This window comes from Danio rerio, chromosome 4 (assembly GCF_052040795.2).
Source record: "Danio rerio strain M-AB ecotype USA chromosome 4, GRCz13ab, whole genome shotgun sequence".
Classification (NCBI taxonomy): Eukaryota; Metazoa; Chordata; class Actinopteri; order Cypriniformes; family Danionidae; genus Danio; species Danio rerio.
The window spans coordinates 52,095,341-52,119,638 of NC_141024.2; the positions used below are offsets into that span (position 1 = coordinate 52,095,341).

Sequence of the window (24,298 nt, forward strand, 5' to 3'; positions counted from 1 at the left end):
TGAGTCCTCTATCGAGTCGAGTCCACATGAAAGACTAAAGCCTCGCCAATCATATGCATTTAGAGCCAGAAAAAGAATTGATCTGTTCACCTCTCAAGTCCTCAAGTTTGAGTCATTCTGTCACGTAATGAACGAACGACTCAAGAACCAGGGCCTGGTTTTTCAAAAGGTTTAATCCGGATAAAATTAATCCGGGTTTAGTAATCCTGTTTTTGCAATCTGTGATCACGTAATCCAGCTTACTTTTTGAGCCAGTTTTTCAAAGCAACATTGGATTGGATCATTTTGATCCAGATAGGAACTTTTCAGGATCACTAAATCTGGATTACCACTGCTCAATCACAATGTAGATGGATAGATAGGCCTGTGTAAAGAGCAACAAGTAGAATAGCCAGTGTTGGGTAAATATAACTTTATTTTTATTTGAAATGAAAACTAAGAAAATTTTATAAATAATAAAATATTTATAATAATAAATAATAAAAGCAGGAAAAACCCCACCCCATCCTCTTCCAGCGGTCTGCTCATCTGAGATCTACAACACTGTACATTGAGGATATTTATAATAAGTTTCAAATATAGATGTATTGAATAAAAAAAAAAGACAATGTTGAAACCTCCACAATAATGTCAGACTTCCTCATCTAATGTGGAGGGAGCAGCTTGTCTGAGCGTATTCTTTAGGAGGCAGATCTCAAGTGTGGTCTTGATTTACTGCAGTTTGGTCAGAGTCAGTTGTTCTTTTGCCAGTTGAAGCTAAACTTCTGTCTCTTTTTGCAATTGTTGAAAGGGATTTAAAAAATCAGGCATTGCCATTCTTTGCATTTTTTTTTGTTATTCTGTAATCATTGCATGCATCACTAATAAATATTCTAAACACAAAAATATTTTCCATTGTGATGTGTATATATATATATATATATATATATATATATATATATATATATATATATATATATATATATATCAATTAGTAACAATAAAATGTATTGTTTTTGGTAAATTTTGACAGCTGTTTGGGGGATTATTTTATGAGGCGAAACTCTTTCTACTTTGCTGTATGCCTATACTGAAAGGCTAAATACGTTAAAGCCTATAATCACTATAGCCTGACAGATGAACAAATAAAATAAAACCTTATGAATAAATAGTATATCTCGTAAGATACTGCATGATCCAAATATAGTTTTAATAGTTGAATATTTTAGGTTTTCATTACATTTTTGGCATGAAATCCACGCTAAATCCACCCCTCTGATGGGATCAGTTTAATCCAGGTTTTTTGGATCAAAGTGATCCAAATCCTACAAAAAAGGTCTGAAAAACCCAAACTAAAGGTTTGATCCAGATCAAAACCAAGATTAGATTACGTGATCTAATCCGATTATGTAATCCGTTTTTTTTTTTTTTTTTGAAAAACCCATTTTCAAGATTTGATCCAATCCTTTATCCAAAATCATAGTGGATTACTTTTGAAAAACCGGGCCCAGAAGATAAAAGGTTCGACGGCCCAGAAGACTCGAAAGGTGAACTAATTATCATATCTCCTATCGGCTCGGACTTGTGTACTTTGGTTAAGACTATATGTGACTGTCAGTGTAACGTGAATGAGCCACTGACATTTGAAGACATGAAGAGGTGAGCTGAGCAAACAGACAACAATACCTATTGACAAAAGAGCAGGTAAACATTGAATTATTTTCTTCTTCTTAAAATATTCTATTTATGACTTATTTGTCGAGTGATCAACCTTTTGGGCTAGTTGTAGATGTGTTTGAAAGCAATTCGTAACATTTTAATAATATTTTGTCAAATTTTACCAAATGAACGAAATGACTCGAAAAAAGATTTGTTCATCTTGATGAACGAGACTCAAAGATCTGAGTCAGTAAAATGATCCGAACTTCCTATCACTATTGAGTATGCGAAATTCTGTTGTACGCCGCTGCGAAAAGGGGTGGGATTAAACAAGATGATTAGACATGAATGGTTTCTCTCCAGTGTGGATCATCATGTGTTGATTAAGGTGTGAAGATTGGCTGAAACTTTTCCCACACTGAGGGCATGTGAATGGTTTCTCTCCAGTGTGGATCCTCATGTGTCGATGAAGGTTTGATAAGTGGTTGAAACTCTTCCCACACTGAGTGCATGAGAATGGTTTCTCTCCAGTGTGGTTCCTCATGTGTTTATAAAGGTTTGATGAGCTGTTAAAACTCTTTCCACACTGAGTGCATGGGAATGGTTTCTCTCCAGTGTGGATCATCATGTGATCATTAAGGTATGATGATTGGCTGTAACTCTTCCCACACTGAGAGCATGTGAATGGTTTCTCTCGAGTGTGGATCATCATGTGTAGAGTAAGGGATGATGACTGCCTGAAACTCTTTCCACACTGAGTGCATGTGAATGGTTTCTCTCCAGTGTGTATTTTCATGTGACAGTTAAGGTGTGATGATTGGCTGAAACTCTTCCCACACTGAGTGCATGTGAATGGTTTCTCTCCAGTGTGGATCCTCATGTGTTGATTAAGGTGTGATAAGTGGTTGAAACTCTTCCCACAATGAGTGCATGTGAATGGTTTCTCTCCAGTGTGGATCATAATGTGTAGATTAAGGTTTGATTTTTGGCTGAAACTCTTCCCACACTGAGTGCATGTGAATGGTTTCTCTCCAGTGTGTATTTTCATGTGAATCTTAAGATTGTATTTTCTTCCAAAACTCTTTCCACACTGAGTGCAGATGAAACGGTTCTTGTCTCCCCTTTTCAAACTACCATCAGTCTGTGAATGAGTTTTTTCCTCAATTTTGACATGATGTTCCTCCTCTTTACTCTCCTCATTCTCTTCAATTAAGTCTGAAATAAATAAATAAAACAGTTTTCATTAAATCTTAAAAACTCTCATCAAAAGCTGAAAAGTGAAAAGACACTGGAAACATTGGCTACACACACTGTAATTTTGATGCAAGTTAAATGTAAAATAAATCAGATCATATTGTGTTTGGTCCATTAACGTGTACACATTTAAGCTGATTCAATTCAATTCGTCTTTATTTATCTAGTGCTTTTACCAAGTAAATTGTTTCAAAGCCGCTTAACATAGAAGTTATAGTTTATGGACTATGCACAAACTCTGCTGGCATGGTTCCGGTAGAATATTAGTCAGGTTCTTTAGGTCCGCATTGCGCGTTGTACAGCAAAATCTAATTTTGCGGCGAAACCTAAACGCATCAGAGGATACAGTAAAGGTACAGTTAAAAATAATGTACTAGAATTTACATCATTTAGAATGTAATAGGCAAATAACAATCTGAAACAAATGCGTCAAGCACAAGTATTTTTATGCAAAACCTAATCAGAGTACAATTAAAAGCATTGAAAAAGTCTTAAATTTGATAATCTTAAATTAAGGCTTTAATAGCCTTGAATTATTATATAAAGTCTTGGATTTCATTACAGAGGTCCTAATTTATTTATTTATTTTACCTTTCTAAGATTAAGTTCATACATTAATTGTTTTAAAACATCTATTTCGTAATACTTTAATATGAGAAATAAAACACTACTTATTGTCAAAACTCATTCCTAGGAACTTTACCTTTTTCACAACTTGTATAGTTTCTCTATCTAAAAAAAGCTCCTGATCTAAATGCATAGATCTTAAAAAACAAAAATGCATGCATACAGTTTTTTTTTTATTTAGAAAAATTAAAAAATTTAAAACTGACCAGTCATATATTTTATTTATACATATTTAAATTTGTCTCTTAATTGTATACATATTTTTCCCTTTATAACAAATACATAAATAATATACATATAAACTACGAAATATATTATTCCCATTAACATTTACAATATTATTAATTTTAATACTAAATAGTGTTACTGATAGTATACTTTCTTGGGGCACTCCTGATTCTCATATATGCTATATATGCTCATATATTCAGATAATATAGTTTTCATACGCACACGAAAAACTCTATTGAAAAAAAAAAATTGCAATAAAATTAGGCAAATTTCCTCAAACACCCATCTCGTGTAAATCTTTTAAAATACCATACTTTCTGGTAGTGTCAAAGGCCTTTTCCGGATAAAAAAAAAAAAAAAAAAAAAACTGCTTGTATGTGTTCTTTTTAATAAAACCATCTCGTACAAAAGATTCTAATCGTATAAGATGGCAAAGAGTACTCAATGTCCCTGACTGGACAAACAGTAGGTCATCTTTTTAGATGGCATTTCTGCATCTTGTCGGGTTAACAATATCTGCAAATTAGGAGAAATACTAGCCTTTTAGAAAGAAGCTATTATTATACCAATACCTAAACCAGGAAAAGACCATTTAAATAATTATCGTCCAATAGCACTTACCAGTTGCCTTTGCAAAACAATGGAACAAATGATTAATGATCGATTGGTGTGGATTTAAAAAAAAAAAAGAAGATTAATAAATATCAGTGTGCGTTTAGAAGAGGGAAAACAACATAAATTTACAAATTACAATGTTAAGCCGGGGTTTGCGAATGTGAAACGTCTATTAATGAACACCAGGTATAGCATGAGCAGTGTGGAACGAGATTACTGATAATACAGGATTCTGTTTATCCAGTGTTAGAATGACGCGGAGTTAATCATTTCAAGAGTTAAAAGCTCTACAAATACTCAGCCTCAGCTCTCAGAATAAACAGAGCACAATGACAAACAGTGACATACATAAATTGTCAATCATATCATAGCAGTGACCTGATCTCATATGCTATTGTTTTAGAACTTACAATTATTGGAGAAATGACCAGGAATAATAAACAATAGAAAACAGTAAAACTCAAGGGCGAACTGGCCATAGGGAGACATAAGGACATTTCCCAATGGTCTGACAATCATCTGACCTTCTGCCACCGTGATTCTGGCACACTCCGCCCCACTTATCATAAACATTGCGCTTAACTCCCCATACTTAATTTAGTAATAGGAAATTAATCCTTAACAAAGTATGAAAGTACAATTAAGCACATTATAAATGTGGTTGTAAGTCAGGAATACAGCATATGTAGCTGCAGTTATAAACTGTTTAATAACGCTTATTAATTTAGAGTTAATGCTAAACAGATAATGCTAAACAAATAATGAATTCAGTATTTGCTAATGCATAATAAATGGTTTATAGTGTGTAGTTATTGTAAAGTGTTACCAAATTATCTTTTGTCTTAGACCTTTAGACCTGTCCTACCTCCCTGACTCTTTATCCCTCCTTTCTGCTTTATAGCCATGCTTAGTGAAAGTAACACCATCATTAAATTACATACACTTTACATAAACTTTGCAAAACTCGCTGTGTGCCGACACTTCTGCACAAAAGGCTGTTAATTTGGTTTCATGGCGCATGAGCGACTCTTATTTTTTCAGCGTTCATGCAAACAATCGGGATTCACACAGGAGCATGTGTGAGTTGCTGGTTTTCTGTACGCATGCATCAGTTTGCTTTCACAAGCGATGTTTCAGTTGCACATTGAGAATAACAAACTCGCACGTGCAAAAAATGCCAAATGTAAATGGCCCCTAATGTCTTTATTTTGAGATTGCCACTCTTAATGAATACATTTGCATAAAGTAATTGTATCTAAATGCTTTCACTAGGGGACTTTTTTTTTGCCGCCCCCAGGAAAATCCCACCCTGGGCGATCGCCCACATTACCCATGCCTAAATCCGCCACTGGTATAGCTAAACGTTATTGTTCCACTATTATTTGTTTGTTTTGTCTCACATCGTCCCATCACATCATATAGTTCAGAATACTGTACAATGTTTTATAAAGATTAATTATTTTAGTGTCAATTTCATTCAGCGTGTTTAAAATTGGGGCATCCATGTTTTCTGACATACCTTAAACCAGGGTTTCTGCAGGTTTCACCAAGTTAAATTTAAGACTTTTATGACCATTATGAATGAAATTTTAGACTCATAAAAGACTAAAGAATTTTTCAAATGGCCCAGATTTTATATTTGTCCTATCAAAAAATATATTATAATAAAAAAAAATATTATATTATTATTTTGGATATTTCTTAGTAAAAGATTTTAAATGTGTAAAAAAGCAAGCTCTACTTGTATCCACACACGTTTTTTCCAAAATAAACTTTCTTTAAAATAAAATAAAAAAATTTACAAATGTTTTAAAAACTATAACAAATTAAATCTATGCACAACAATCTGTCCAGGTCGATGTCCTCAGCAGTAAATACATGGAGCACGTTTAAACAAATGTTATTGTGAGGAAAATACTTAATCCATTATGATAAATAGAGTTAAAATGACCTTTTTGAATAAAAAAAGTTTAAAGTTTTATTGAGATGGATTGTTGGTGATTGTATAGGTTTTGGCCAGACTGGTTAACACAATATGAACAAATGAAGACTTGTTTAAAAAAGATTTAAGACCTACAACACAATATTAGTAAATTTAAGACTTTTAAGGCCTAAAAATTTGATTTTGGAATTTAAGACATTTTAAGACTCCGTGGAAACCCTGTTTAAACACAATAGCCCTGGTAATTAGTTATTATGATAATGATTTAATTCTAATTCAGATACTATCTGTGAGAACTAGTAACAACTAGAAACAAGTTTAATCCCATGAGGTTAATTAAAAAAGGGGAATTGGGATCAATGGGACATATGCAAGTGGAAAGTACTAAGCTAACACTATCACTGCAACACTGTGAGAATACTGAAGGTCAAATATCGTCAGCTCAGTTAAACGCTTTTAATTTATGGTTTTTGTTTATTTTATATAGTGCCAGTGTTCAAGGAAGCTTTACAAACAGTAGTAGAACAAGAAAAAGCAATAACCTTAAGAAGGAAGAGAAAATGGGAGACTAATAATACTTGAAATAATGACAAAAGACACGAGAACAAGTGACAAAAGAAACTCATTCCTGTCTTTCAATGAGTGCTTACGTGCATTTAGGAGAACTAGGCAGCACACTCAGGGCTGCAAGATGGATTTAATTTAGTATTCTTATAATTAAAATATATCTGAATGAGGATCATATGACTGAGTTGGTGTTTGAGGATGAAAACCAACCTGTTTGTTCCTGCAGATCTTCCTGTTTGACTGTGAATGTTTCTTTAATCTTCACATCTTCACTCTCCTCTTTAATAAACGCCATCTTTATAACAGTGTGAAGATCAGTCGCTTCAGCAGGAGTTTTTCTCTGCGTTTGGACACTTTATCCTGCTTAAAATTAAAAAAACAATAAAAATGTCCTGTTTAAAATAAATAAAACACTGAACAAAAACAAGATAATTTCAACACTTGCTTCAACAGTTTTTTTTATATGAGTCATTAACAAACAGAAATTATGTAAGTCTGAGCAAGCAACAAAAGCCACAAATCAGCCGATGTAAACTAGAACTCTAGAACTAGAAATTCTAGAACTAGAATTTTATTGATGTATACTTGGAATAGAGTGACATCATGCTATTTAATAAATTAAACCTTCACTAAAACACTTATCACACACTTTACTGTTGCTTTATTCAATCTTTTTTTAGGTATGTTCTTAATTGTTTAGTTTGTTTGATTTATTTTATTGTCTGCTTACAGCAACGTTGTAGCACTTATTTGCACAAGACAAGAATTTCCTCTCGGGACAAATAAAGTTTATCCTATCTTATTCAAACAATAGACCTTACAGTGAGTAAAATAGTAGTTCTTTGTATAAAGGGTTAAAATAATATTGTCAACTGCAGGTACATCTAACATTAAATGAACACACTGAAATTTTAATCAGTTGGTTTACATCTGTGTACAAGCTTTAAAACAAACCTTTCTCCAGTTGAATCACAGTGTGGGAGCGGCGCAGCCTTATGACGTCACACCACCATGCCACAATAAAAGTCTTTTTTTGTTTAGCTTTTTCCCCCTACTCACTCTTAATTATGAGTCATGACTTATCGATACATTTCTCCCTCATTTTCCACTTTATAATTTATCTGCTTTTTGTTTTGTATTTGTAATGAATGGGGAAACATCAAATTTTTATATAAATTTATATACGTAATAGGTTGAAACTTATTTGGGCTACAGTCCATTTGTCAGGATAAAATCAATATTTATAACCAAACCAAACAAACAAACACATAACCAAATAGTTGTAAAAAAGCTTTTAAAAATGACTGAAAAACTTAATACACTGTTGAACAATGCATGCACATGTTTAGATTTTACATTTTATAATGTCAGCATTCAGATATTATTTGAGTGTAAATTCAGAATGTGCAACTCACCTTTCCAGTCTTCAATGAAGAAGTGGGATGAGAAATGGCCTCAGTCGTTTTTTTTTTTTTTTTTTTTTGTATGTTGTTGTTGGTAATAATCTCAATGTAGGAATCAAAAATCGTAGTTTGTCCTCCAAAGTTGTTCTCTTATAGCTAAATAAGCCAATGAAGTTTCTGTTAAGAACGCAGAATATATAGATACAACCCTGCTGAGCTACTTGATCTGGCATGTGATTGGTTAATACTCAATTGGCCCCCATTAATGCTGGTATAAAGATGCAAATGAGCAGTGGGCAACAGTGAAGACTCAAAACACATTACTGCAGAGGATGGGAAGTTTAGCAGCTATACGAACCATAGCTTTAAAGAGAAATAAAGATGTATTGGGAAAATAAGTTGACTTTTGATGGAAGCTTTTTTATTTTGGCTGCTGCATTTTATAGTTAAATGGGTGGTCCACTGCAATATCATATTTGAAACTTTAGTTGATGTGTAATGTAGCTGTGTGAACATAAACAACATCTCTGAATGTAAAAAGTTCAAAGTTCAATGCAAAGGGAGACCTTAAACAGCCGAAATACAGAACTTGATTTTAACTTGCACTGGGAAAAAATGTTTTAGAAAAAGCCACAATAAAAAAGCAAACAGCAGTTTACACCGGGGGGAAAAAGTTTTCATTATTAAAAATAAAATTATATTATAATGAATTGAAATCATATATTGTATGCATTTGGGTCAGTTTTAATGCATTAAATGAAGGCTATTTAAAGCTGGACCGACCGACGCAATAAACATGTATGTCGCGTTTGTTTAATTTATTATGCACGCGAAAAAACTTATTCTAAACCAAATTTGTTGCCGGATTCTTTTTATGGGAACGAGAGATAAAGTGCTTATGAAGTGCTTTGTCGGCCTCTGGTGGTTAACTAATGCAGAGCCGACGTCTGGGTCTGGGAGACACATTACTGTGGAGGATGAGAGGTTCAGTTGCTTTACAAACCAGTTTTTAAAGGAAAAATGTTGTATTGGGAAAATAAGTTGACTTTAGCCATCTTCATTTGTTTTGTTGCTGTTGTTTTATAGGACTATTAATTGAAGCTTTTTTTTTATTGTGGCTGCTGCATTTTGTAGTTAATGTTGATACAGGTATGTTGAGGTATTTTGATTTGAAACACATTTAAAAAAAATTTCCCCAGGCCTGGTTAAAAGGTAATGCAAGAGTTATGTGTTGTTTTTGTAGAAGTTTCTCAGAGTTGCTTGGCTGAAGTCTTTGTGTAAAGATGCAAATGAGCATTGAAAACTCAATCCATACCGATGTCTCAATACACACAACTACATTCACTTATATAATAGTTATAGAAGATGTATACTATTATACTGTGATATATTATCATTCGTTGAAAGAAACAATTTATAAACTTCACATTGAGGTTTTATTTGTGTTAAGTTCAGTCAATATATTGACATGAGCTAACTATTAGCAGAGTTTTAGTCATTTATTTATTACTGAACTTGTTCTTTATGTGAGTTTAGAGTCCTTTATTTATCTTAAAGCAAATGCAGCTCATTACTGGCTTCTGGAAGACTGTAAACACTTTATGTTTATAAATTGTAACTATCAAAATGTAACTTGTTTCTGTGCCAATTTTGTTTCCTTTCCTTCGTTTTTTAGTTGAACAGAACATGTGTGAGCAGCTCAGCTTTCCCGAAAGCCTCTTACTCACCTGGTATGTATTAAAGATTTTTTTCTCTCTATTTATTACTTGTGTTTATGCATACAAATATGCAGACATTCACAAAAGCATATATACGATACCCTGTGACAAAACCTTTTCCTTTCAACACAGTAAAGCTATCACATACTGTGATGCATCTAAATATTTATAATTTGAAAATAATTACATCACTAGTAAAATTATTGTATAGGCAGTTTATACAGAATAATTCAATGACAAGAGTTCACTTTCATATCTACACAATGTAGAACTTTTAATGTGATTAACCTGCTCCACCTACACCAATTACAACACTTCTCAGACTTCTTTTTTCACTATGGTGTAATAACAGTACACAGCAAATTCATTGGTGTTAAATTTCAAGTGTTGTGGTAATTCAGAGTAAAGTGTTAAAATTCTAGAGTTAGATAAAGGTAAAATAACCCTCTCGGCGTTAGAAGCTGATTTGCCTCCTTGTCACACAGAGTAACATGTATCTACCTTTGTAGAAAACCCTTGTATTTGAGAAACTAATCAGAGTGTCTGAAATCTCACCACACCCTTATTCACCTGGCCCTTAAATTAGTCAGTTTAGTCCACTAGACAGAGTGAATGACCACAAATAAGTGAATTCAGACACCTGCTGTTGAACACCTGCTGTTAACAAGCACAATCACTGAAGGAATAAGAAATTGATGGAAGAAATAAAACTACAGACACAGCCTCACACCAAACCAACTGAATTAAAACAGAGGATTAAACAACTCCATTAAATAATAGCATAAGCAGCTTCACTGATTACAGTTTGACTTCATTTCTGTAAGAATATATGACAATGAACAGAAGTTTATATTTTTTTTATTAAAAATATTTCATTTGACCTCACCATCATAGAGATCAGAGGCTGCTTATTTGAGCTCTTGAAGCTTTACTCTTATATTCTAATGTGTCTCTGACTGTTATAGCTGTGTTTCTAAAACTCATCAGCTATAGCAAGAAAGATCAAGAGAAACTATACTGTTTGTGCTTAATTGTTATAGATATAATTTCAGGTGTTTAATAAGTTGATTCATAAAGATATGCAAATATAGATGTTTTAAAACTGCATGGGACAATACTACTGGCAGTCTGCTGCTCTTCATAGAAGATTCAACAAAATATTAGGATGCAATTAATAATTAGAGTGTCATGCACTAAACATTCAAGCTCCAGCTTGCTCTTTATGACACACAGACATCAAGAATCAGGATATGAACCTCAACTGTGGTTGCTAAAAAAAAGAAAGCTGCATAGTTCATGCCGCAATGCATGCTGGGTGCCAGCATAGTACAAAGCTCCCAGCATGCATTGCAGCATGAATAAACTATGCAGCTTTATGTTCTTACAATCTCTTTCTTTTCCTTTATTTTGTGTTGTTTTTGGGAGGTGATATTTCAGTGGTGTTTTTTTTACTTGATTTTTATTTTTTTGTTTGTCACCATCATTGAGATTCAAAGACTAATTGTTGATGTCTGGGTGTTTTTAAGTTCTGCCATAGATTAAACATTCTCATTGTAAATGGAGTTTTTAAATCTGTTTTAAAGTCATTAATTACTGGGGCTTCAGTGGTTTCATTTATGTATATTATTTATTTCTCACACATAACTACTATGATACTGAATTAGAAAACAAGAAGGAAAGGATGGCTATGATATCATAAATAATCTCTTCAGACTTTAATTTTCTTTCAGCTTTCCATGCTATATGTATAAATAGTGTAATTAACACTAACTGTAGCAGCCAAAATAAAAGACATTTATAGCAAGAAGTTGAAGAGCCTGACTAAAGCAGACTCTGTCCTCCATCATGGTGACTTCAAATGAACAACAGAAATTTCATTAAGAGCTTTTGTTCACATGACAGAAATAAAATCAAAGGTCAGTAATAGGTGAAGCTCCATGATAAGTTGTTTAATGTGATGAGTTTTTTAAAGATGTTGAAAAATAAACATTTTTATTGTGTAATTTGTTTTATTTTTATTGATTATTATTTTATTTAGAGTTTTTTTTTTCTCAGTTGATTTCATCTTTGGTTTTGGCTTGTGTTTTTCTGTCCTTCAGTGATTCTGCTTGTTAACAGTTGTTCATCAATAATTCTCAATCCTCCTTTAATTAGACACTTAATTGTCTCATTAACTTCATCACTGTCTGAGTGTTCAGCCCTCTGTAGTGAGGACACTAGTTAGGATTTTGCTCTGGAATTTAGGGCTTACGTGTGTTCGAATGAAAAATACAGACTATGGGATGTATTTTTAACAGAAATATTCTGGATCTGAATTTACGAATGTAAAATGTTGAAAACAGCAGATTACTGGCAACCACTGCTGCCAGTATTTTGACATACATTTAACAGATATTTTACACACTAAGAGTTTGCAAATTAACACTCTATGAGTGTTAAAAATTTTAACACTTTCAAAAGTGTTATTTTAACACTTATAGTGGTTCCCATATAAACACTGAGGGAGTGTTAATTTTAACTCTAAGGTAGTTAAATCTACCAAATCTAAAATTTGCAGTGTGAGTTTGATTAAAAAATACAGACTGTTGAATGTGCTTTTAACAGAAATATTCTGTAAACTGAATTTATGAATGTTAAAAACAGCAGATTACTGGCAACCACAGCTGCTGGTATTTTTACGTAAAATCAAAAAATGAAAAAAAAAAAAAGAAAAACAGCAAAACGGTTTTTGTGTCACCATTGTGGAGGATAATAGCGACTCTGTTCAAGTCCAAGATGAACTGAGAGTATTTGATGTTATGCTGCATCTTCTTTTGTTTAAAGGTAACTGTGTAGTTACTAATGCTGTCAAAATCTGTTTGCTACTTGCAATCACACATGAAAACATTATTGCATCTAAAGACTTTACATTTTTTTGCACTAAGCTATGATTTTGTAAACTGAACATTGTATTAGTTCATGAAATATGGTCATTTTTTTGTAAATTTATACAGTTACATAAGTATTCCATGTTTTTCACAGAAAGATTCTGGCAACCACAGCTGCTGGTATTTTTTCGGAAATGTAACAGATATTTTACACAATAAGAGTTTGCTAATTAACACTCTCTTGGTGTTGACAATGTTAACACTTTCAAAAGTGTTACTTTTAACACTTACAGTGGTTCCCATATAAACTCTGAGGGAGTGTTAATTTTAACTCTAAGGTAGTTTAAATCTACTATCTAAAATTTGCAGTGTAGGTGGCCATCGCGTGCAAAGCAGAAGCAGCCTGGCCCGCAGCCTTATAAGCTCTGGCTCCGAGGGAGGCAGACAACCTACAGGCTTTGGACGGGAGGCGGGACAAACCCCGCCACGTAGAGGCGCCGCGCGGACAAAGATTGACTGCGATAGCGCGCTCCACTAACGGGATCGCCTCATACCCCCTGGCAGCTCCACCATCAAGGGCGGTGAGGGCGAAGGGACACACAGCACGGGCAGAGAAAGGTGCCCTCCAAGACTGTGTGAGCCTACTGTTTACTTCCGGGAAGAAGGGGACGAGAGGCTTCGAAGGCTTCGCCTTCTGGTCCTCTACGTAGCACCCATCTAGTCGGTCCGGCCGCGGAGCTGGGGGATAAACCAGCTCCAACGCCACGGCCGAAGCAGCCTGGGAAAGCACGGCTAACATGTCCGCTTCAGGATCCGATTTGACGGCGCTCACCTGCCCGGAGGGGGCGAGCGGGTCCGGATCATCATCGGACAGTGAAAGCCCACCCTCCGATGCCGCAAGGGACATCAGATCTCCGGTGTCAGCGAGCGTGAGAGCTACCATCTGGTTAGACGGATCACTCCCACTACCCGAAGCTTTGATGGCAACTGGAGTGGCTCACTCTCTTACGAAAGTTAGCCGCGATCTTAGCTGTGCAACGGTCATGGCATCGCAATGATGACATGAACCGCCCGCGAGCACCGCATTAATATGCTGGACCACCAAACATGAAATGCAGTGATCGTGTCCATCATCAGGAGCCAGGAAACCCCCGCATCCAGAAACGCACAGTCGGAGCGCCATCCTGAAAATACGCACCGCTCTGGAGGACCGGACCCAAAGAACCGCAGGCAAGGGAGAAACACAGCTCGACCGTCTGCCGCCGCGAAAACCCACTCTGGACCGGGAGACACTCGTTCGCTCTGAAGTGCTGAACAGCAGGAGGGACCCTCATTGACTCACTCAGAAAGGATCTGAAGCAAAAAGGATGGCGTTTGCTCGCTTTAGGTGTGCTTATATGCTGAGATAATTGGCGATGCAGCACATCTGCGCAAGCTTACGCTGCCAATTTATTTTCATTCATTGGCCCGTTCAATACTCTCCAGACAAGCGGCTTCTGATCCGAATCCTCCCATTCGTGGATTCAATCAATCCACTCTATGGCACTGAAGTTCCCCAACCAAAGGGGAACTGCTAAATTTGAGTTCAGATTAGAGGACCACGAGACTTTATATATTTAAGAACCTGCAAAATGCAAATGATCAGAGCCTGTGAAACCTGCTCCAATAAACCAATTCACAGATAAACTATAAATATAATCATTAAAAATATGAAATATAAATAAAGATTTAGAGGTAATTAAATAAAATAATGATTAAAATACACTGATTTCCTGAACTGTTTAAGAAAAAGAGCAACTTTCATTTGAGAAGCAGCAGTTTGTAGTTTCTCCACTAATGCTCTTAAATATATCTGGACATTTCCATCTCAATCAAAACACTTTTAATGTTGTTGAGCGGAGAATAATTTACCTCAGTGTGTCCAGTTTACAGTGTTGACTCTTCAGTCCATCCTTGAGCTTCTTCACTCCTGAATCCTGCAGGTCATTGTTACTCAGGTCCAGCTCTCTCAGCACACAGTTTGAGGATTGTAGAGCTGAAGACAAACTCTCACAGCACTGAACAGTGAGTTTACAGCGCTGTAGTCTGTGTAGAGGACAGTAAAAGACACGTTATTATTGTGTGTGAGTGTGATGTAATTATTGAAATGCCTATAATGAGTGATTTCTCCTCATAGGGAAAAGGAAAAGACTCCTTTAACTATTCAGAGTTGCTTTAATGGTCACATGGAGGAAGATCAAACATTTGTATTTCATTATTACATAAACTTTATAAAGAGAAGATCTCTGAACCAAAATGAGTCGACCAGACAGATTTTGTTTTTTGCTATTTCTGTTCTTATATTTCTGATATTTCAAATCCATTCAGATCCTCATATTTGTTAAACAAAGCAAGACTCTCATATAATATTAACAGACAGAAAATATGACTTTACAAACTGTATTGTAAATAATTCACATCAACATCTTCATATTAGTCAATAATATTCCTGAAATTAATATAAAACTGACTGAATATAACTTTACTCACATTAACATCAGTAAATAAAGAGACTCAGTGATGGGCTGAACATCTGCAGAAACACAGCTCATTTAGAGACGCCCCAAAAACACCACAGAACACCAATCAATGATCATTTCAGCAGAAACTACACTAAAGAGCAATATTATATCTGATATAAACAGGGTTTCTCATATTTGACTTCACATTAAATACAAAATATTCACAATAAATAAACAGATATTAAATACATCACAGCATATGCTCAATACCTCATCAGACTTTACAGCATTTCACAATGTAAAAGTCATTTGTGGCAGCATTTATTAGATGGAAATGTTTTTATTTTACCTCAGTGTCTCCAGTTTACAGTGTTGATTCTTCAGTCCATCAGAGAGAAGCTTCACTCCTGAATCCTGCAGGTCATTGATACTCAGATCCAGCTCTCTCAGCACACAGTTTGAGGATTGTAGAGCTGAAGACAAACTCTCACAGCACTGAACAGTGAGTTTACAGCCCTGTAGCCTGTGTAGAGGACAAAGTGCAACACAATCAGCAGTAAGAAATGAGCAGTGTTGAGTGTTCATGAGTCCAGTCTACAGTGATAAAAACAACACTGGAAATAAACTATATATATATATATATATATATATATATATATATATATATATATATATATATATATATATATATATATATATATATACTGCTCAAACAATAAAGGGAACACTAAAATAACACATCCTAGATCTGAATGAATGAAATATTCTTATTAAGTGAAGTTTATGTATAAACAAGTTTCGAGAGGATCACATGCTTATGATTGCTAGCAGCTGACCCGCATTATCTAATTTACTACGATCCAATCAGATGACTCCTAAACTACTATAAATACCCTGGGGTTTATTCCATTGCTATCTTCGTTTTGAAGACCAAGCAAGCAAGCTCCCTTCAAGCCAGCTACCTTCAAGCCAGCTACCTTCAAGCCAGCTAACCAGCAAGCCAGCTAACCAGCAAGCCAGCTAACCAGCAAGCCAGCTAACCAGCAAGCCAGCTAACCAGCAAGCCAGCCAACTAACCAGCAAACCAGCTAACCTTCAGGCAGCTAATCAGCAAGCCAACTTCCCAGCAAATCAGCCAACCAGTAAGCTAACCAGCAAGCTACCATCCAGCCAGCAAGCTACCATCCAGCCAGCAAGCTACCATCCAGCCAGTAAGACACCCAGCCAAAAATAACTTTCACCGCCACCATCGTCAACCTCTATCAAGTCAACCCTACGCTAATACATCATTACCATGAGCAATTTCGACAACAACAACATGGCCGAAAACCAAGAGAACAACCCTCAAGACCTCCCCACTATCATCGTTACCCCCCCCAGCAACATTCCAGCCTGTAATACAAGACCCCCAACCTCAAAACGAAAGTTTAACAAGAGGACGAAGAATTACCCGCTCCGCTATCAACAGACCACCTCGCCACAGATCACCATCGCCAGCAACATCCAGAACAAATATCGTTTCTCCTACCTCTTCTTATGCCTCTGCATCCTCCTTCATCCAGCCATCAAAAAGAATAACCGTCACCGAACTCAGGAAACTCCTAGCCGATCATCCACGCTCCCCGAAACTTCAACAAACCGGAACTGTTAAAATTATACAATAACGCCACTTCAGACTCTCACCCCTCGCTTAGCCCTTCCGCCGGACCAAACACTCAGAAGTCCAATTCCCGCTATACTCCCTATACCCAACATCCCCGCTCTCAAACTGGGAAAAGGAAATCAAAACAAAAACATGTCTCAAGCCACACCCCCTCAGAACAACTCCCTCAGGCAAGCCGGCAACCTCAGATGACGTCACCTCCAACCCTCCAGCAAGACTCCAATCGGGATCCCAACAACGCCATTCACTCTCTCACGCAACCCGGATCTACACCCTTCTATTGGCCACCTGCTCCCCCTAGCGCCCAAACCAGTCCTCACATGCCTTTCACCTCAGCCTTTCATTTCAACCATCCTGCAATCCCTCTAAACCAATCTTTTCCTCCTCAGTCTTCTACCTCTTACCCTCTGCCTTCATTTCCAACCTCTTCAACCCAACCTACTTTCCTCCCTCCCGCTTCTCTTCCCCTCGCTCACACCAATACTGAACATGTCACTCATCCGACTCTTCCCACACCAGTTTCTTCACCACGCCCCCCATTCACTCTTTACACAGCCACACCCCTCCCTCCGCCTCAGAATGCCTTAGCAATGGAACCACCTCCAGTCTCCAGTTCAACAAGAAACCAAATCCTAGCAGGTGCAGATATAGATCTCTTTTCACTCCTTTCACCTATTACACCCCCTACGGCAGAACGCCAGGTAAATTGCGGCGATTTCACAGTCACACTCAAACCACCATGCAACACCCATTCTCGCACTTTATCTCTGGCCGAATTCTCCACAGCTTTCGCTCGCTTCACTGACGTCATCTGCTCAGTCTTCCCCCACAGGAGACGCGAACTGAATGACTACATGGCTATTATAGCCGAACTAGCGCTCTCCTATGGGGGTACACATTTCTACACGTACCATAAATTGTTCTCCGCTAAATGCGCTATCAGATTGACTCAGTGAAATCAAATTTCTTACTGGGGGGCCGTAGATCTTGAACTCCACAACCGAGTCTTTCTGGGATGCCGTAATTTATCTTGCGCCGTCTGCCGCTCCAGTCTTCACCCCACCACATCCTGTCCCTTTATCACTCTCCCCTCTGATTCTGCACAACCTCCTAAATCCACTAGTTACGTCCCCCGCCCACCCAGCGATAATCTGCCTTCTCTTCTCTCTCCTTCTTCTAATCGTCCTATCTGTCAAAACTTCAATATCAGCAGGTGTTACAGGGCTCCTTGCAAATATCTACATTTATGCAGCTACAGCGGAGGCGCTCATGCCAAAGTGATTTGCCAGGTGTTAAGAGCAAAGAATAAAAAATCTAAAAATTACTTGTCGACTCCTGTGAATGTTTCTCAACTTGCCTTTGAATTGCGCTGTCACCCTGATACTAACTTTTCTGATTTTCTGATTTCAGGTCTAACCCACGGATTTAACCCGGGCGTTTCAGCTCTCCCTGCCTGCAACCTATTCTGTCCTAATCTGCAATCCGCTACTACTGATCCCGAAACTGTTGATATGTTAATCAAAAAAAGAAAATGACAATAAATTCATGATAGGACCTTTTTCCGCCCCTCCGTTCAGCGTTTCTCGTATTAGTCCAATCGGTGTAGCAACTAGGAAATTCTCTAATAAAAAACGATTGATTATCGATCTCTCCGCTCCGCATAACTCTATATTTCCTAGCATTAACAGCACCATTCCTTCAGACGAATACTCACTGAATTATCATGATATAGACCAAGCAATTTCGCTCATCAGATTAGCCGGTCGCAATGCTTGGCTTGCAAAAATCGACATTTCATCCGCCTTTAAAATCATGCCAATTCACCCAGACTTCTGGCACCTTTTTGGCATTCATTGGCGCTCACAATTTTACTTTGCAGTTCGATTAACTTTCGGCTGCGAAAGTAGTCTAAAAATTTTCGATATGCTTTCAGAAGCATTATGCTGGATTTTATCCAATAACTACGAAATCCCGCATATCATCCATCTACTCGATGATTTTCTCCTTATTTCCCCACCTTCTTCTCCTCCAGCTAAGCACCTATCGATCACCCAAAAGGTTTTCAAAAATCTAGGCATCCCCCTTGCAGAGGAGAAAACAGCCGGTCCCAGCACTTCCATAGAATTTCTGGGCATCAACTTAGATTCGAATAAATTTCAAGCATCCCTTCCCAAAGAAAAGATCGACCGCATAATCTCCTTAGCTCAAAATTTCCTCGAAACAATCATGCACTAAACGCGAACTGCTATCTATTCTCGGGCATTTCAATTTCGCGATGCGCATAATTCCCCAAGGTCGCCCGTTTATTACTCACCTCCTCCAGCTCTCCTCCTCGGTCCCCGGTTTAGAAGATACCATACATCTTTCTAAACCCAGTCGCAATGAACTCAGCTTATGGATCTCCTTCCTTAAGCAATGGAACGGCTGTTCCTTTTTCTATAGCGACCTAATTTCTTCCCCGGTGGATATTAATTTATTCACTGACGCTTCCCCCTCAGTCGGGTTCGGCAGCTTTTACTAAGGTCACTGGTTCGCTTTAACGTGGCCCCCGCAGATGCTCAGTCTACCCAGAAATCAGCAATCATCTGCGCTTTTCGAACTCTACCCCATAGTCGCAGCGGCGCTTTTATGGGGAGATGAATGGTCCGCCTCTAGCATTCTCGTTCATTGCGATAACGAAGCTACCGTTTATTGCATCAATAAAGGACGCTCGCACGCACTTCCAATTATGCCCTTACTAAGACGCCTCGTTTGGACGGCAGCCAAAAAACAATTCATTATAACTGCTAGACATGTTCCAGTTTGCAAAAATCAAATTGCTGATTCTCTCTCTCGCTTTCTCTTTCAGAAATTTCGGCTCTTGGTACCGGAGGCAGACCAGCATCCAACACCTGTTCCACTCTATTCACAAATGATATTGCCATAAACCACCCATTACACCGCCTCCATGAAACTTCCATATCTCTGATCCTTCACGCTGTAGCACCAAGGACCCTTCAGTCATATCTCACAGCATGGAAATCTTATAAATATTTCCATACCCTGTATCAAATACAGTTCCCAGATTTTTCATTGCTTACCATCACCTCATTTATTTTTCACCTCCATACAGCCAAAAATATCCAGGCAAGCTCCATTAAAAGCTACCTTAGTGGGGTCCAATTTTTTCACAAATTGATTTACGGGGCCACCTCAGAAGCCATTTCTAACGCTCAAACTTCCCTCCTCATTAAAGGTATCCAGAAATCACACCCACCCCATTCCTGACACTAGACTACCCATTACACTCAATATTTTAGCAAAGTGCATACGCACACTGCGCAAAGGATACCTCTCACTCCACACAGCCCGCACACTAGACGCCATGTTTACCCTGGCTTTTTTTGGCTTCCTGAGGTGTTCAGAAATGGCTATCACATCCAAATTCAATCCCGCAATACACCCCACTATATCTGATCTAACACTGCTGAATGCTGAAACACTCGCCTTTTTCATTAAGCAAAGCAAAACAGATCAGATAAGCAAAGGGCATTTTATTTACATATTTAACATTTTTTCCCCCACACAGCCATTCCAAACTCTCCTAGCTTTTCTCCATTCAAGGAGAGCAAAGGAGTCCGACCCACATGCCCCACATTTTACTGATGATGCTAACCATCCAGTAACCCGTTTTTGGTTTCAAAAACATCTGAAAGTAGTCCTTCGCCTTTCGGGCGTCTCCCCCGAATTGTTTTCCAGCCATTCATTTAGAATTGGCGCAGCCACCACAGCAGCTCACAAAGGTCTATCCTCACACCAAATCCAGACCCTAGGCCGCTGGTCCTCCGATGCCTTCAAAGCTTACATTCGCCTCAGCCGATCCCACCTCAAGACAGCCCAGCTAGCCCTAATCAGCTAAATTCCAAACTCCAGCTAGGGGTACGAGCTCGACCCTAAGTAGGCTTGAGTACGCTTGTGTATGGGTGCGCATGGGAATGTGTGTGGTTGCCCGCACAGATACAAAGTGAGTTTGCACACGTATACATGCTAATTTGCACGTGGTTATGTATATGGGTGTGTGCGTACGTCTAGGTATGCATATGCACATGCAAGCAAATGAGTATGTGAGCCTAGGAGCATTACATGTCATGCAGGTCACATATATGCTCTTAACTTTCCTTTCAAACCTACCATGCTCCTTCCCTCACCATGCTCTGACCCCCGCAGGGGTCCAATCCGAGCTTCGACTCTCGCGAGTCACCCCTAGCCCATCCCCGGCCACCCCTTCACTACCACCTCCAGTAAGAGCCTGCACTACCCCCTCCCTCTTCCCGACTCTCACTGCCCCCCCCCCCCTCCCCATAGCTCTGACACCCGCAGGGGTCACGCTGAGCTTCGACTCTCGCAAGAGTCACCATTTGCGCCGCCCCCCCAGGCCTTTAGAAATGGTATGTACGCGCATGTTATACGCATACATCCGATGTATACCTGTTCCGATGCGTGTGCATGCACATGCCGAAACAGGAATAGACGCACGTGCATGCTCACGCACGCAGGTTATTCCCTCTCTCCTTTTCTTCCTTTGGCGTCGAGTTCCTCCGCCCTCTCTTTTCTTCCTTTCTCATAGGCCATTAATCCTCAGCTCTAACTCCTGCAGGAGTGACTTAAACGAGCTTCGACTCTCGCAAGAGTCCCGCCCCGGCCACCTCCTGCTGCAGTCTCCACCGCCCCCTCCCTTTTCCAGACTTCAGCAGGAGAAATGCCCACAGCAGCTCTGACCCCCGCAGGGGTCGGTCCGAGCTTCGACTCTCGCAAGAGTCAATCACTGCCCATGCCTGGCCCTTACCATATAATAACCATATATATTCATATATTTATATATGCATATATACTCCTATATTCTCATTTTCTTCTTTCTGGCGTCGAGATTCTCCGCCTGGCAATTATCTGCCCCTTCTTTCTTCCTTACAGCGTGAGTGCTCCCGCTACTTTTACCCTTCTCTGATCTTCCCCCTTATCTCCTTACCCTCCTATTCCCTCAAATTCTTTTCCAGCGTTAAGTTCTCCGCTAACTGTCTTTCTTTCAGCGTTTTCGCTATGTTCTTTCTTTCGCTTAGGCCCTCAATCCTCAGCTCTAGCTCCCGCAGGCTTCAACTCCTGCCGGAGTTCAGGCCCTGGCCACCTCCCACCCTCTCATGCAGGAGTCTCCACCGCCCAAACCTTTCCGACTCTTTCTTGAGCAATCTAACCCCAGCTCCCACCCCCGCAGGGGTGTATATATTTGAGCCTTGACTCCCGCGGAGTCAATCCAGCCCTGCCCTCACCCCGCCTAAGCTCTAGCAGTCTACTTTGCTCTGCTCCCGTAGGAGCTTCTCTTCCTAAGCTATCAACGCTATATCCAGCAGCCGGATATGGCTTTGTTACACCTGCTTTTTGGGGGGCTCTTCAATACGCGGCTGCTGTCCCGAGCTATACAAAGGCATTTTGGGGAGTTCTCGAGATCTACCTGAGCTCAAACTCCCCTCACGCCTTGCAACGGGAGGGAGCCCTGGGCTCGAGGATCTCATGAGCTCAGGGCTCTCTCCCGGGACAGCATGCCAAACAAGCTTTTATAATTAATCATCAGCTAAGTGTGAACTCTTGAAGTGAAGTTTATGTATAAACAAATTTCGAGAGGATCACGTGCTTATGATTGCTAGCAGCTGACCCGCATTATCTAATTTACTACGATCCAATCAGATGACTCCTAAACTACTATAAATACCCTGGGGTTTATTCCATTGCTATCTTTGTTTTGAAGAGTCCCTCCTTCCTCCCCTACTCCTCCTTCTTAGACGGGTGACACGGTGGCCCAGTGCCTAGCACTGTCGCCTCACAGCAAGAATGTCTCTGGTTCCTGGCTTTACCAAAACAAGCAGACATTTCTGTGTGGAGTTTGCACTTCTCCCCGAGCTCACGTGGGTTTCCCCCGGGTTCCCCGGTTTCCTCCCACCGCCTAAAAACTTGCAATTAAGTCAATTGAACAATGCATATTGTCAACATAGACACGCTTCTAGTTAGTAATTTATTTCAAGAGCATTCACTTGCTACAGCAGGGGAGTTCTCGAGATCTACCTGAGCTCAAATTCCCCTCCCGCCTTGCAACGGGAGGGAGCCCTGGGCTCGAGGATCTCATGAGCTCAGGGCTCTCTCCCGGGACAGCATGCCAAACAAGCTTTTATAATTAATCATCAGCTAAGTGTGAACTCTTGAAATACTTTGTTCTTTACACAGTTGAATGTGCTGACAACAAAATCACACAGACATGATCACTGAAAATCAAATGTATTAACCCATGGAGGACTGGATTAGGAGTCACATTCAAAGCTGTAGTGAACTGCAGGAATTGCTGACACACTCCAGACTAGGGATGCACGATATCTCGGCCCCTATATTGTTATCGGCCGATAAACGCTATTTTTAAGATTATCGTTATTGATCTGATGTCTTTATTAGGCCGATATAGTTAAGCTGATAAAATACGTAATTGTACAGACCTGCGTGCCACGCTCGCGTAGGCGGAACTTGTTCAGACTTGTCCAGTGCACTATAATGGATCTCTCCTCACACTGTTTATTCCTTCAAAGTCCGTCCTTTTTTTCACGTGGCATTGCTGTAAGTTAATAACTCAGTAAGTAACCACGTTTATTATCATTGTAGATATGCTTGATTGAGTGTCATTGTGTATTTTGCTTTAAATCGCCTCAGGAAAAATATTACATGTGGAAACCTTTCCTGCTCTGTCTCTTTGTTGTGTTAGAGATATCAGGGGAGATTCACTTATTACTCCAGGACCGAATAATGTTAGTTTCAGGGTGAACTATTTTCATTGCAGCTGGTGAATTAAAGAGGACACATGTAACTTGGTCCAAAATATTTATTACTTTCTGTGTGGTACAACAAATAAGCCACCAAAGAGGCAACATCACAGAAAATGGTCTCATTGCGAAAAAAAAACCGCTCCTCTTTTCTCTCTCCTGTCTCACACACACCCCAAACTGCAGCCCAGTCCCGTTGAAGGACCCGCACATTTTACAACACGTGTAAACATAACGGTTGTTTGTAATCTGATTATTTGTTATTATCAACGCGTTGCTGGTCATGTGTTGTTGATGTAAGATAGTATTCAGTTTGATCGGAATATTCATATTGATTATAACGAGCTCGCGTGAGAGCTGTCACCGCACGCGCATGCACACACACACACACACACACACACACTGTAGCACGGGGGAGAGGCGAGAGGTGAATCCA

General features: G+C 38.8%; 2 protein-coding genes across 3 annotated transcripts in view; both read right to left on the bottom strand.

Annotated features, from left to right (window-relative positions):
• The window catches only part of LOC137490940 (uncharacterized), a 627,578-nt gene extending 619,131 nt beyond the window's left edge, over positions 1-8,447 (bottom strand). For both annotated transcript variants that reach the window (XM_088650409.1, XM_088650407.1), the window contains exon 1: positions 8,290-8,447. The gene's annotated coding sequence lies outside the window, so the exon portion shown is untranslated. The remainder of the gene's footprint in view (positions 1-8,289) is intronic.
• LOC137490961 (protein NLRC3-like) overlaps positions 1-24,298 on the bottom strand; it is a 372,316-nt gene that overhangs the window by 315,277 nt on the left and 32,741 nt on the right. The window contains exons 6-7 of the mRNA XM_088650167.1: positions 15,713-15,886; positions 14,774-14,947 (exon numbers count right to left, since the gene is read on the bottom strand). Of these exons, the coding sequence (XP_088506293.1) occupies positions 14,774-14,947; positions 15,713-15,886 (348 nt within the window). The remainder of the gene's footprint in view (positions 1-14,773; positions 14,948-15,712; positions 15,887-24,298) is intronic.